This window comes from Beta vulgaris, chromosome 5 (assembly GCF_026745355.1).
Source record: "Beta vulgaris subsp. vulgaris cultivar EL10 chromosome 5, EL10.2, whole genome shotgun sequence".
NCBI lineage: Eukaryota > Viridiplantae > Streptophyta > Magnoliopsida > Caryophyllales > Amaranthaceae > Beta > Beta vulgaris.
This window is the reverse complement of record NC_079206.1, coordinates 52282261-52297994: the sequence shown is the minus strand read 5'-3', so window position 1 is coordinate 52297994 and position 15734 is coordinate 52282261. Positions and strand designations below refer to the sequence as shown.

General features: G+C 35.8%; 1 protein-coding gene across 1 annotated transcript; it reads right to left on the bottom strand.

Annotated features, from left to right (window-relative positions):
- Positions 1 to 841: 841 nt before the first annotated feature.
- On the bottom strand, positions 842 to 15491 carry LOC104908357 (tRNA threonylcarbamoyladenosine dehydratase). The gene is made up of 11 exons (XM_010697468.4): positions 15236 to 15491; positions 12679 to 12725; positions 11713 to 11809; positions 10817 to 10964; positions 9698 to 9910; positions 8157 to 8291; positions 7618 to 7752; positions 6322 to 6537; positions 4512 to 4636; positions 2376 to 2433; positions 842 to 1654 (listed from the first exon to the last, which is right to left on the bottom strand). The coding sequence occupies exons 1-11, from the start codon at positions 15325 to 15327 to the stop codon at positions 1544 to 1546; spliced, it is 1377 nt and encodes a 458-aa protein (XP_010695770.2). The 5' UTR covers positions 15328 to 15491; the 3' UTR covers positions 842 to 1543.
- Between the last annotated feature and the right edge of the window lie 243 nt (positions 15492 to 15734).

Sequence of the window (15734 nt, the reverse complement as noted above, 5' to 3'; positions counted from 1 at the left end):
TACTATGGTTTTCTAATAATTAGAATCCTAAAACTCCATGCTTTAATGATTAAAACTTCAATCTAACCATAATAAACAAATCTGAATTTTTATTCTCATAATATTATATATATATATATATATATATATAATATTATATATATATATATATATATATATATATAATATATATATATATATATATATATATATGAATCAAGATTATTTATTAAAACAGTAAATTGAACCCAATAATTATGATTAACATTAAAAGAAAGCATAAAAACATAGTCTTTAATGAAATCTTGAGGAAGAAGAAAAGAAAACAACCAACAAGAAGAAGAACAAGAAGGCGTCGGAAGTGAAGGACCACGGCAGCAGCACAACGACGCAACTCACGGTGTTTTTGGAAGGCTTGTGATGTTTCTTGTTGAAGAAGAAACGTTACTTGATGAAGAAGAAAGAAAGAACTTGAAAGAGAGAAAGAGAGAGAAAACCTAAGAGAGAGGAAAAGAGAGGAATGCCGTGAGATTGGGTATGAGGAGAGAGAAAATAATTCTTGTGTGGGGTAAAATAATTGGGTGTTAGGATATTTATAAAGGCTTCTCTTTTTGGGCTTAGGAAAAGGAGATTGGATTCAAAAAATTGATGATGAATACGATAAACAAATTAAAACTTTTATCATCAATATGACTCCTTTTCCTTATTGGGTTCCTCAAGTCCATTAGACTTCTTTTCCAATATAAATTAGTATTTAAAACTTTTAGCTCTAAATAAGAAATGTTACATGTATTATGAAACAGAGGTACTAACACCGTACTGCCATATGCAAACTTAGCTTGGGAGAAAAACTAGTAAAACATGAACCAAATACCACTTAGGCTTTTTATAGAGTACAGAAACGTAAATCATACAATAGCCAAAGGTATCGATTGTTCGACACTAGTTTTTTCCGAAGAGGTGCATGACCCTGTTAAGCGAAAAATAAAGCAAAAGGACCCAAGAAAATGATGGAATGTACCCGGAGCGGAAGCATGAGAGTGCTTTCATGAGAAGTTCTCACAGGATGATCTACCTTAGCTTTCTGAGTTCTAACGAGAACTTAACCAAAAAAAGAATATCATGATAAACATCAAATTATCTGAAAACTTCTTACAAGAGAAGAGAAATAAACTTGGAAACAGCCAAAATAATATCTCAATGTTGTATACAGCTCCCGGTCGTTCTCTCTCTAAAATTCCGGCTAGCAAGCACCTTATAATGAAAAAAGCCATCACGCTGACGGGACAGTTTCTGCATAGATAGTGGTCTCATACACCTTTCAATTGAGGGGTGCACAGCCCTTTAGCCTTGACTACCTCTAGACTTTCATAACTTTGGCCATTTCTGTAAAAAACTTTAGGACTAGATATGAGCCTGCAAATAGCCGACAGATGAATTTCCCGAATATTTTGTTTTTCTTTGCATAAGTAGCCGCCCAAGAATTTGTCGAGCTGCCTCTATTTCGCACATATTCTTCGCATTGCGAAACAAAGAGTGAGGGAACTCGGGAAGACAACTCGAGTTACAAGCTGAAGTCTAAAATAGCTCGCTTAAGAACATTAGACACTCGTTGGAAAAACTCTGGTTCCTTTTCTTTAATATCATCGAGTGTCATTGATTCATGTTCATCCACCTGCAAAATAGACAAACTGTAATAATAGACTTGTAAATCAGGAAACAAGGTTGTTCGTCTGGGAGGGAGGGGGGGAGATGGAAGGTTAATATGAAAAATAGATGATTATGATGGTGAAACTGGGATGGAAAGTCCAGAGTCAGCTTCAGCAGTTACATTAAGGCCCTGTTCTTTTGGACTGACTCAATTGTGAGGAAAACTAGCTAAATTGAACTGAACTGAGCTAAATTTCGAACAATTCAGTACAACATATCGAGTTCATTTCTAAGAGTATCCAGTTTCAATAACCTATACCACAAATATGCAGCAACCTCACAAAGCCCTTCGTGTTCCATAATATAACAGATATGAAATGGTATTGCTCCATTTGCTTCTAACATGAGATCTAGATTATGTTGTGATTTGGAATAACCATCCAAGGCTGGCTTTCCTTTGAGATTTTGAATTTGCCGATGATTTACAAAACCGGGAAGAACGTTGTTCAAAAGGAAATTGGCACAGAGCAAAACTCTCTACAATAACAAAGAGAAAGTACAGTTGCACCAAAATACTGAAGCATGCTGCAGTCATAGCATATATTCAGACGAAGAATTCTATCTAAAAATAATATGTAGAATTGTGTGCCATGATATAATTTCTTGAGGAGTATTTTAAGTTGGACATTTTAGTTAAACCATGCTGTAAAATAACTAGAAATAAATGATGCTTGTCTAGAGTATACCTCGTCAAACTTCAAAAGAATCAAGTTAGAAACAGATGCAGGCTTTGTGTGATTCCACCTATATTGACAAGAACAAGGGCGTGTCATGCATTGTTGATGAAGATCAGCACTAGTAACAATGAAACAGTCGAAGGAACATCTCTTGTATTCATGTTTTACATATCACTTGCAATAATCCCTGTTTCTGAATATTCATCTTTCCCATTTTAGTGCAAACATTTATTTTAGCCAATGAGCTACCATTTCACATATATTATGCCTCATGCTGTCATCCATGGAAATCCCCATGTAGCCTCACATATCTCAGATTAGAAGTGACAAAGACATTTTCCGTATAAGTAGTGCAAATAAAATATTGATCAAGTCCTGAGAAAGATGTTCTTTTATCTATCCAAGTATTCATATAATAAAATATTAGGTGCATAGGAAGCTTAACGAAAACATTGATTCATCAATTACTCGCTCTGTATCATGATATAGAGGACTCATTTTGAGGCGAAACTATGACAGTTATTTTGCTTGAAAGTATATTGCTAATAATTGTTTAAAAATATTTTGTTAAAGCATTCTTAAATAAAGAATCTATCTAATAGTTATTATAATGTTTATCAATATATATTGAGATAAAGAAACGGTGAGAGTTCAACCTCGGAAGAAACGGGTGCCATATATTATGATTTATGAAACAAAGGGAGTACAAATAAAAATCAAAGTCTCGGATGCATATTTCGATAAAAGAGGTGTTCTATGGTACATCCAGTGTGAATATTAAGATGTATCTTGGGGAGAAATATATACGGTTTAAATAAGAAGAATACTCTATCACTTATTTAAAGGACTACTTTTGATTACCTTTAGGGCAACTTTTACGAATATATGGGGTGACTAGTTCATTGTGAGGCTGGGGTGAATTTCACTGCCAAATGTGTAGATATTTTTAAGGCTTGATAATGAACTAAACCCAACTCAGCCCTCAAATTTGGGGGTTACTTGGTCATAACACTTACAATCCAAGCTCAAGCCGCATCCCAAGCTTTTTCGAGCTCAAAATTTCTTCAGCTTAGCTCTAAACATGACGCGAGTTTAAAATTTTCTAACCAAGCGAAAACTCTTTTAGGTTATAACGTTCCTATTACTATAATTTGCTTAAATATGCAGATCCGTATAAGCATTACGTAAAAACATTAATATTAGTCACAGGTTAGAATTAATAATACGTAAAATTGACATGGTAAAAAATATTAGGAGCCTATTTAAAAGTCTCATTACTCGACTTAGCTCCATTTGCCTCATGAAAATTTAGAGCCAAGCTTGATTAGTCTGCAAGGCAGCAAAGCTATTATCACCCCTAGATTTGAGTGCCGGCTTACTGTCTACTCAGGGCGTATTGGAAAAAAAAAGCTTTTATAATAGGTAGCAACTAAAACTTTATAAGCACTTCCCTAGGTAAAATTTTGGCTAGATGTTAGCACTTAGCAGTTTAGGGTAGTGTTTTTGGGAAGCTACTACAACGAGCTCTTGTGTGGTTAGAAGTAGCGTGAGTGCGTGACATAATTCATACTCCCAAAATAAACACTTCGTCTTATGGTCCAGTCCTATGATTCAACAGGTTGTTCTTGTTCATTCATGTTATCTTACATATATTAGCTGTCCACTCCCAACAACTAATTTTACCGAATTTTTGACCGGAACAGACTAAACAGAACATTAATAGCTAAATAACATTCAACCACTAGCCATGGGCAAAAATTGCCAACACTACAGCACAACCAACTGCCAAGTTTGTCGAACAAGACCTTCCCTCTTTAAGATTTCTTATTTTTCTGCAAAAAAAAATCTCTTTTACTTTAAAAATCTATTCAAGCTGTTATCGAGTCTTTTTAGCCTTATCTCTATTAAAAACTAACTAAAGAAATGAAAAAAGAAGTCTTTTCTGCCTTCTTGAAGAACATATTTAGTATTCCATCAATTGCTTTCATAACCTGCCAGCATATGAAGCATATACTGGCATAGCGCATAATGAATAAGTAAGAAACAACTCAACAGGAGACAAAGAAACTGTAACAGGTTCGAATTGTTATGTAACGTCTTTAGATTGCTAGAGCATCAACTCGATGACATAAGCGAGACAAGTACCTTACGAGCATTAACTCATTAACCGACCGCCACATTGCACGTCCCACATCTCTAACCGAATCATCTTTAGCACTTCGTCCACGCCACAACTCTTTTACAACATATCTCACTTCTTCAACATCTACCTTAATAAAACAAACAAGACAGTCAATAAAGTATATTATTAGAAAAAGAAAAATCACTAAAGGCTAAGACGAGTGATGGATGAGGGAGCACTGTGCTTCCTACTTCATATACCCAAGCTTGAGGAATCAAAGCTCAACCTACCAAGTTGAAGTATCTACACTTCCCCTCCTTTGGGTCCGAACTACATTACTAAATCGCAACCGAAAAAATAAATTTAAGGCTGAATTTGTAAGACAATAAGGAAATCTTAATACCAGCTACTAGTTATACAACACCTTTCCTAAGCTACTACTTTACAGAAGAATCTTTGTGCAAATTACTTGCACTTTTTTCATGATAATTAGCACCTTAAAAAAAAAGTAGCCTACTTGGACCATTTTTTCATTCAAAGGTGGTGATGAGTACCACATCTCAATGGGTCAATTCCAAAGTGAATGGTGGTTGATTAAGGGCATTTGTATAGCTTAGACAAAGGAGATCAGTAACTTGGAAACGTGTAAAAGGCATTTCTTGAAAAATGATCAGAACAATAAAAAGTGTTAAATTATTTGCAACATTAGTGTTATAAAAACTTCCAAATAATAGTTTTATTTGCTAATAGTGTATTCGTACGTTGTTGCGTATGCCACATTACATCCTACTTGAAGAAAAATGATAGATCTTCATCTCAAAACCAAAACTCTAAAAGGTCAGGTTCTGAAACCAAGACTTTTAGAAACTTAAGGTCCTTGATGACACAATCTTTTAAGGACCTTCCACACTACATGATCGAAAGACAATCTGCTAGCCTTGACAAAATTACTAATTACAAATACACTTAAAACTTTAACACTCAAATGTTCTCTTCAATCTCATTATCTGATTAGTTACCATTAGTTCAGATAGGGGCTAACCGAGCTCAATTTCAGGATACCAATAGATCTTGATTAGTTCAGATTAGACCCAGTAAGTTCAGTAGATCTTTAAATAAAAAAGCATAGCCGTAATTCACAACCAAACTTCATGAACAGAAAAGGTTGGAAAATCATTAGCAACATAACCTCAACTCACAATCTCCCTTCAAAGTTCTCCTGTAAATTGTGGCTTCCTGATGCCAAGACAAAGACAACTGAAGTTTCAACAAAATCACCTGTACTGCAAGGCACAAATAACTTTGCCAATCCTACTACCTTAGTTTCTATTTGTTTGCCCCATTGAGTTGTAATTACTTTTTTAATTCCTGGTTGGGTGAAGTTGATGAAGGAAAACATATGGTGGGGCCAAATAAAGGAAATGTGAGAGTAAATTAGTGGTCCCCCATGATCATTTTTAGTATGGGGCTATCTTTTGGGGACATCATGTAAAAGGAAAATGGTGGAAACAAAAGGGGACGGAGGGAAATACATTAGGAAATTCCACCAGCTTAGCACATGAAAAGAAATATAGCAACATGCATCCTTTCGTAACAAAACTCAACTTCGACTAATCACCTAGCTAATTTTTTGGCAAATTCCTAAAATTATGGGACACCAATACACTAAAACAGTAAAACTTGCGAATATCTCAGCATTATGCCACCTCTTTTCTTACTGAAACTAAAATCTTTACTCAACAATACTCCTTGTTTCTAATCTCTTTTTTAGAATTGGAAGAGCAGGAGGCAGGAGACATTGACAACTAGAGTTTCTTAGCAAAATCATCATACCTGTACTTCGCTAGCAGTGCCATAAACTAGTTCTTCATGCTCAATCAGTCGTTGATGGAGAACTTGATAGTGATCCATATCAAAATTAACTATCGGCTCAGTTTCAACTTGCAGTCCCGCTAGCTTGGTAACAACATATGAAGCCATAATCTGCCCAAAAATTGCAGGCACAGATCCTAGAACAGGTATAATACGGACCCTAAACCCTGGTACAACCTGATGGAAAGAGTTAAAGGTCTGAACATTAGCAATAAGAACATTAGCTACCAATATTTATAGAAAAAGAACTAAAATAACCGCTCAAGGTAAGACACTGGATATTAGCCAGGCCCAAGATTACCTTGGAAAAAAATAGTGCTTCCCCAGGATTTCCTACAAAGTGTGTTTTATTTTCAATATAAGTAAACCACCTTCACCTTATTGATGGATTGAGCAAGTGTAGAATCATTGATAAGTACTTAAGTACTCCCTTTGTATTCTTTTATCTTCTCACTTACTTGTACGTGTTTGCCAATACACTTCTTTGACCTTAAATATCTTTAATTTCATATTAGTAAAAATTATAATGATTGAATATTGATAAAGTACTCATTGAAACGAATTAAACAAGACGCCACATGACCATATTTTTGTCTTAAAAATTAAGAAAATTTTAGAAGATTCTCTCTAAATGTAAATAGTGTCGAGATTCCAAGTGAGAAAGATAAAAGAATACAGAGGGAGTAACAAGTTCTACTAAAACCTTATTATCTTCATGACTAGGCAATGATCCGACCAACTCTAAATTACCACATTAAGAGAGGAGAAGAGACCAAAATTATCATCCAAGAAAGTAAAAACAACCCTTAAAGGAGTCGGAGAAAATCAAGCATAGATGACCATGAACACGTTTATATTCGGGTCCACTGTTGTAGTTGTTTTCCTTTCTGTTTTTCCCCTTTGAACCATAGAATATGGAAAACCTGTGCGCTATCCCATGCTCATCATAATCTTCCGACTTATGTTCTCCATGTTTCTTGTCTGACCCTCACAAACAGGTGCTTCCACACTCCCTTTCCCCTTCTCTCTCTTTTGCCTCTCTCTCAAATGTTAAGAGGGAAAACCATAATCAATAATCTCTAGGTTGGAATTCATATGCAATTGGATGGTAGTGATCCTTGTTGATGATGTGATAAGGCTTGGTTCATGCCTTGGATATCATAACAATGTGCAGGTGCACTTCACAATGTGCAGGTGCACTTCACAATGTGCAGGTCAGAATGTACATAAATAAGAACTTGAGCTAATAATTCTCACTTGGTAATCAGAAGGATTTTCCTCTTGTCCACTCAGACCCTTAAATGGAAGCAGCTTCACTTTGGGTTTCTCCAAGGAGAAAACCACAGGGATTCCACCTTCTATGCCATGGTCTCTCTTCAACCGGTGCCGGACCTGATGGATAAAATTGATGGAATGCAATTTAGATACAAGTTATAGAGAGCATGTAGAGTTATGGAGACAGCCATAGCACCGTATATGCCAAAGATCTGGCCAGAGTATCATTTAGATTTCCCATTGATATGTATTAACAAGAGAATTCAAAGCAAGAAAAAAAAAAAACACAGCTATGGAAAACTCCGGATACTGTACTGCTGTGTAAACTTAATACTGTTTTTATCTAAAAAGATGCACTAATGTTACTTGGCACCAACTATCCAATCTATGCTAGAAATGAACCAGGGAAGATATATAATCTTCTCTAATTTACTCTAGTAATTCACCATACATATCATATAGGCATGTTATTTCATTAAAACAACAAAGTACAGAATGAAAAGATGAAGATAAAGCATTACTGCTCGGGAAAGGGGGTCATTTATTGATTCTCTCAAATCAGCCACACGGATTCGAGTTGGATCAGCTCTAGCTCCTGCTCCTGTTGCAGATAGAACTTTCAATCCCCTACGCACACATGCAGCAAGCAATGCTACCTACAACATTGATATGTTAAGCAATAAGACGAGGGCACAATGCAACCACATAAAACACGAAACTTAAATTCTGATATTTGATGCTGTAAAACAATTGTATTGGATAAAAGTTAATATCAAATTCATTCATGAATAACAACTTGCTGAAAGCCAAAAACAAGAAAAACATAAGCTGAAGAAAAAACCAGTCAGTAACACAAGGATGCCCCTGCATTGCCATCAATGAAAAAAGACATCTATTAAACACTACAAGAGTCCAAGTTTCCATGTCATACTTTCACCCCTGAATTTGCCAAAAATGTCAGGCTCACTGTAATGTGAATCAACTAGCTATAATAACAACTAGTACAACTATCCAACCAAGTTCTTAAACTTAACCGTAAAAGAAAATTACAAAAAGTGAATTAACTTACACTTTATGTATGCTTAACCTCCCATCAAGATACCCACCCGCGCTTCCTTGTTGGCAGTTTCATTTGGAAGGCTAAGGTTCCATTCACACCCTGTTTGGTAAGCGATATAAAGATGGTGGTATTCTAATGAATCTATACGTATTTTTGTAAACAAAGTCTTGAGGGAATGTACATGGTAATGGAACTCCATCCTCAAACATGAGTTTTCCTTCAAATTTTCATCATACTTGACAGTCTATACCCCCTTTAAGTGGCTATGCACGATAATGGAATTCTATGAAAAAAAAAGAGATATTTAGGGTAAACAAGCATTACCATTGAATTGACATGGGGCTCTTCTTACAAAATTACATACAATTTATTACCCTTACCATCAGATACTACTCCCAACCAAACATCGTTATAATAATAGCTTTTGCACGGCCACTAGCTTTGGAAAATATTAATAAAGATAACATGCTCCAGAAATTAAAGCCAAGGTCAGCTACCTCCTGGAGATTTATATGATCTATCATGCGATTAGTAAAATTTGCTTGCATGTCTCTTTTTGTTGTTATATGATCCATTTATCTCTAGGAGGCTCCATATTAATGTGCTTAGTGGGGATCAGAGCAAGTCAAGGAGAAAAATATGTGGCATGTAAATTTTATGGCAACAGGAATGATAATACCATTTCGGGGAACATTACCAATGCAACCTGCCTTGTGATAAATTATTTTTTACAGCTTCCTCAAGGGCATATATAGATTGCTTGAGAGATAGTGTGGATAGACAACTAATTGCTTCTCAGTTTTGTAGATTCTGAAGAATTGGAGTTTATCATAATTGCTGCTGATTGAGGGCAGCTCGTCCTCATCATTTATATACTCTTTCTTCTGTCTTAATTGCCTTACTAGTCTATTTGTACAGAGCAATATATGACAACATAGCTGTCTAGCATGAAACGTCAGTGTTCTACTCATTTTGTTGGTAATGTGGCAACTGGAAATTTACCTTTGTATCAATATTGTCAATGCAATCCAAAACGAAATCTGGGTTGCCCGACAGAATCTTTTCTTCTGTCGATGAGTCGTACAATAGCACTTGTGCATCAACCTGACACTCAGGAAAAATTCTCAAGAAGTGCTTCTTAAGGCATAGAGCTTTCGACATACCAACATCTTCCCGTGTTGCAACGGCATGTCTGTTGAGTGATGAAAGTGAAACCTTGCAAAACCATGCAAAGAATAGAGCTTTAGTAGCCATTTATGCAAAAATGAATTCCAATCTCTGTATTTTAGACTTACCCCAAAAGAAATGGCACAGGTTTTTAATAGCAGCATTTTCTTCTTTTTGATTTTTTTGGAATAAAGAATAGAGAGCATATTAATGGAAATAGCAAGGAGGCCTTACCCATTTAAAAGAGCAGCTAGAAAAAATAAATTCTTATGCACATGTGACCAAGAATAATCTACGCATATAAACAAGAAACGACGAGGGACGTCCGCAATAGTGGGTGCAACAATACACTCCCAAGTGTCCAACTATACAATAGCATAAAAGAGCTTAAAGTTTCATGACAAGGGAGCTTTATCACTCGACTTTTCTCTCTTCTAGTGCGTTTTTTCAAAGAACAATATTTCCCTCCCTCCCTCTCTCTCTTCCATATGCCCTTTGCACTAATTTGTGCACTGGAGTATTCGATGCTTCACCAGGGTGTTCACTTTGCAGCATATCTTGGGACCAAAAGATCATGTACTGTCCATCACTCCATTTCATTCTCGATATTATGTGAACAGACACACACATAGCAGAAATGACAAAAGGCTTGCAAAATTTTGAGGAACAGCGCCGAGCCGGAAAAGGCAAAGCTGCAAGTAGATGGACATACTATTCCTATCTTGATCACGATTGTTGGGACTATGAATTTAGACCTCTATCTGAATTAGCATTTAGCAATAATAAGTTTTTTGTCCCTACACAATGATATATTATGCTACAACTTCATGACTTAAGCTTATAAAAGTGAAGAACCAAGTGATGGTGATATTGATCCTAGGTTGGAGGTTTACACTCTAATTACACAGAACACAGGAAACTAGAAGGTAGATAAAGCAGCATATAATGTCAAACCTGGTCAAAATCCACGAGCAGTAGCCTCCCGACTCCAGATCTCAAAAGCAAAGCTGCAGCATGACTCCCAACGCCTCCAAGACCAATCACCACTACGAAAGATCCAGTCACTTTCTGCTGGCTATCTAGACCAAAGAACTGAATGTTCCTGAATGATGTGGAAAAAAGGAAGGAAAGAGTGCAGATGAATTTATGTGCACACGAACCATAGGTTCCTATTGCGTAAAAGTGAAACAGTTAAGTTGATAAGGTTATTATCCGCCAAAGAAATATGAATGTTTGCCTCAGTAAGGACTAAGTATCTATGCAGAAATTGATTGAAAATATTGTTAATAGGAAGACATGAAGCAGGTTCAGGGTCTCAGCCATTGCATACAATGTCTTCTGAATATAAAACAGCAAGATTTTTCAAGAAGTCTTTCGCTCTCTCTTATACACGCTCACACACAATTAAAACAAAAACTATTCAGATGGCATTCAATTTGTCCAATACCCATCTTCTGAATTTCCAAGCCGCAATAAATGCCTGTAAATGAGGGAAAATTCTTGTTGCAATATAAGAGGGGGAACCCCTATGTGGTCAATTAAAGGCTTTCATTCAAATCTCGGGGCTAGTGTTGTTGTAATGAAATTTAACCAAAGAAAGTATCATCTTCAGCCATAACCCCCATGTTAATCCATCAATCAAAGAAAGGGATAACTTCACCTATAATAGATAAATACATAAATGACTATGAATAATTTTTGTATTATAGCTCATAACAGATCACTAGTCATTAGACACTGAATCACCAAAAGAAGTCTGAGCACAGAGAGAAACTAGAGCAGTTCCATGCAGTTGAATATTAGAGCAAGATTCAAACCTAGCAACCATTGTTTTAGAGAAGTCAAAGTACCTAGTTAGTTGCTCAGAGACTATCTCATCTTGTGAAAGATCTGGGGCTCCTTGACTGTCCAGCCTATGCAGGTCTGTTTCTAGGATTAATTGTTTGTCTGTTTACAGCAATAAACCTTCAGTTACCCAAACCCATTACATTATGAATCAAACAGCTGGACATAATAGCATGACTAAGAACACTAGCTGAGACAACATGTTATGCTTCGGAAGAATGAAGATCATAGGTCAAGATAGGACATTACAGATCACGTTTAAAATGGTAACTACCATCAAAGAATAGCAAGCTCGAATGACCAAATTATCACTAACGTCATAGCACTCTCCTCTTCAGTCTCCAGGATCTTTTGTGGTAAATTTCTTTTCCTACATGCCAACTAGAAAAGAAATTGTCCATACATTAAACGAATTATGTAACTACTTTAAGTAATGAACATTATAAAGGCCAACATATCATCAGGTCATAAAACATTATAAAAGCACGTCCATTGCACAGGCCATAAAACGCTATTAGTGAACCACTATTCGTCAGGTTTCCAAGCAATTAAGAGAAGTATAATACCAACATTGAATCGGCTGCCTTTGATAGGTTTAGTACAATTCCTAACTTCACTATTGCCTTACAAAGTTCCATATTTTCAAGTTACTGTACTCATATTAATTCTTATTCATATTACTAAAATTCCATAAACCCATACCCATGCTCTATATGAGCAGATAAATTAGCATTTAAGAACATTAGCAGCAGCCTATAAACAGGATCAAGGTTGTTTAACCATCTTTCTCCATTTCATACAACTGATCATCTATCCATAAAACTTTCTTTAAACAAAATGTGTAGCCATACAATATAGATCTGGGAGCGGCACGGCGACAGATGAAAATCACAGGTGCATATGTGTTGCAACTTGCAAGTGGGGCAATTAACACAAGATCTTGAAGTAGCTGCAAAATATAACACACTTACCATCAAATCTTTCCGTCTGTGGAGTGCAGCCTTTAGCTTGTACACTTCTGCAAAAAATTAAGTTTACCATTGAATAACCTAAATTTCATCCATATCATTCTCGGAAAGTCACCAACCGCAGAAGAGAGTATATAACCAAAAAGAATAAAAATAAAAGGGGAAGCAAAGTCAAATACATTTAAATCAGACAAAAAAAGTTCAACGACTTTGGAGGTTCACCATTCACCAAGATACTGATGTGGAGATTTATCCAACAAGTACCAAATAAATACTATGTTCATTCCTTATTAGCTATTCACTTAACCAAATTATTAGTCCATCTTTGATTTCTTCAATATACAAATTCAATATTAATTGTCACTTTGGAAGACCACTGAAAAATTAGTGATCAGTTTTACATACCAAATGCAATAAATGAAAAGTCTTTTATCTGCAAACAAAATTTTAATGATAAATAAAAGTTCTGGTGTCTTTGAACAAAATTAAAAAGGATGAATTATAAAGAAATCGGTGGAGTAGAGATCTGTGAAAATAAGTGGTGATTTCCAGGGCTGTTATTCACTGAAGATGATTAGAATTTTCAAAAAGCTGACACATAGGAATTAGTAACCTTTAGTAAAGCTTTTGATAGAGCTGATGTTTGATATCTGTTTAGCGTAAAGTTTTGGGCATTTATCAACAACGTACTCTAATCTTGGAAATATCTATTATCGATGTGTTTATAGGAGTTTATAGCATTCTCATTATAGTGATTTCAGAAAGGCTATTCGGTATTCCTCCTTGGAAGATAAGAATATAAGGTGGATATATTTATGACTTAGCCTCAATAGAAAGGAAGGAGACAACACAAGGTAGTGCGTAAATATGGATGTTGTATTCCACTTTGATCTTAACTAGACATATGATAGAGCAGCTTGGAACTTCTTGGCCAGTGACCATGCAGTCTCAGATTAATTCCCGTCTTATACAGAAAGGAACTTACATGACTAGCATCATATGTTCTCATAAAAGTTAGGGACACAAGACTTTATGCACCTTAATTTCCTTAATCAAAGGTTTCCTGGATCCATCAGATGATTTTTCAAGTATACTTATTTATGAGCACTTATTAAAGAAAAACCACTTCACATTCAGATTCTTATCCAGATGTCAAAACTTTACTTGGAGTGTGACTGTCCACGGAGGGTGGAAACATTTCACTTCAAAAACAGTTTGCATATGAAGTCAATAGCATATAAAATCTGCAGAAACAAAGCTAGTAAATCTATCTTTCCTATTGTGCATTTCAAGTAGAGATGGGATAACAAATATTGCAAGTTATTATTAGTAGTGCAAATAACAGCTATTGATTCTGGGTAAAACCTTTGAGGGTAATAGCAAATAGTGAGCTGGTGTGCAGCTACGGTATGAAGCCTTTCCAAATTTCATTACACTGGTATTTTTGAGAAAGACAAGACGCAAAGATCCTTCAATGGCTGCTTCTTATGGCTAGTTATCAGGATTTGTACATGTTTTGGTATGATAAAACTTTCCAAGACAAGGGCTGCTCAAATAACTCTTTGGTATGAATTCTTCTAATTAACCTACATTTCAATTATTGCTTCTCAAACTCTTAATGGTTGTTCTTTTGACTGATTTTCAGCATGACCGGCACGCAGTTTAGCATTATTAGCTATAAGTACAACTAACTAGTCCTCCAAACTCTGGTGTGTCTTCTCAACTAATTCATAAATTTCATTTCAGAAATAGAACCACAAAAGCATTTTATCAAAGTAATATCAAAGCCCTTCTCGGTATCCTACAGTTTAACAATGAATTTCAACATTCTGGCGGATCTAGGATTTCTATATAGGATGGGCCGAACTTATTGATTAATTTCTCTAAAAACCACCTACTCCACCATACCTATTTGCATTACTATCCCAGATAGGTTACTTAAAATTCTTTTGGATCATGGGGTGGGCCGAGGCCTGGGTAGGCCACCCCCTAGATACGCCCCTTACATTCCTAATTCTCGAGAGAACTACGAAAAACAATATTCAACCACAGACAAGACTGTTTTCAAGGTGCACAATTGAACAACCTACAGAACTCAGGTGCAAAAGTTGACAAGACCCCTAAGAATGTTATGGGTATTCTGCATTCCTACTAAAGTCAGAACTCAGAAACACTGCTTAAATCACACTCCGCACCATGCTTAAACATCATCTGCGCATTCGAAAAGTTGTCACTACATATCACTAGGTGATTTCCGAAGACGAAAACCAAAGATTTCATAGAGATGCTCAAGTTTGGCAACCAAAAGTGAGAATATATATGTTCAATTGTCATAAAATCATGAATCAAATTATAATACATATTAGTATATTTTGGTTAAAATGGCTTATAACATGGACCACTACATATTACTCCAGCACTCATATAATTCACAAGAACCAGTGTTTTTTTTTATTAATGGATTTACAAGAAGCAGTTATAATCACACCAGTAAGATTGACATGAATGATGAATTAGAATAAGAAAAAAGTAGAAAAATTGTAAAAGAATGAAAGAAAACCTGTTAAGAAGCTTGAGAAGAGTGAGAGTAGAGAGAGAGCCTATAAAAGCACCAGCGCCTACTAACACAACCCACTTCAATCGCTCCTCCATTTTTTTTTTTTTTTTGCTACAATGTTGTACAGTACTGAGGTCTGTTGAAACTAAGTGGAGAGTTGGAATTCACTTGAAAGAAAGCAATTGTTAAAAACCCTTTATGCGGACTACACCATAAACCCTCCGAGCGGAGACCTTCTACAGTTCTACTGAGTCACTGACAATCTGTGCACGGGACGGGACGGGACGGGACGGAACGTGCCTTGGCCCGTTCTGTTAACTCTGTTAAGTACGTGCGGTGCCAGGACAACTTTTATAAAAAAAAGTTTTTTTTTTTAGGAAAATGATATACATAACCTTAAGGGCTATGTATAAGGTGCTTAAAATAGAAATAAAATATTGAATCAAGCATTTATTACCTCAATTGATGTGAAAATGTGTCTTGAATTCTTAAACTGTTTCCA

What these genes read in the sequence shown, in the direction of transcription:
- LOC104908357 (XM_010697468.4), bottom strand. Translation starts at nt 15,327, where the DNA reads ATGGAGGAGCGATTGAAGTGGGTTGTGTTAGTAGGCGCTGGTGCTTTT. An exon ending in TGCTCGTGGATTTTGACCAG is followed by an intron (nt 9,911 to 10,816) that starts GTTTGACATTAT and finishes TGGTTTTGCAAG; the next exon opens with GTTTCACTTTCATCACTCAA. An exon ending in ATGACCCCCTTTCCCGAGCA is followed by an intron (nt 7,753 to 8,156) that starts GTAATGCTTTAT and finishes TTTATCCATCAG; the next exon opens with GTCCGGCACCGGTTGAAGAG.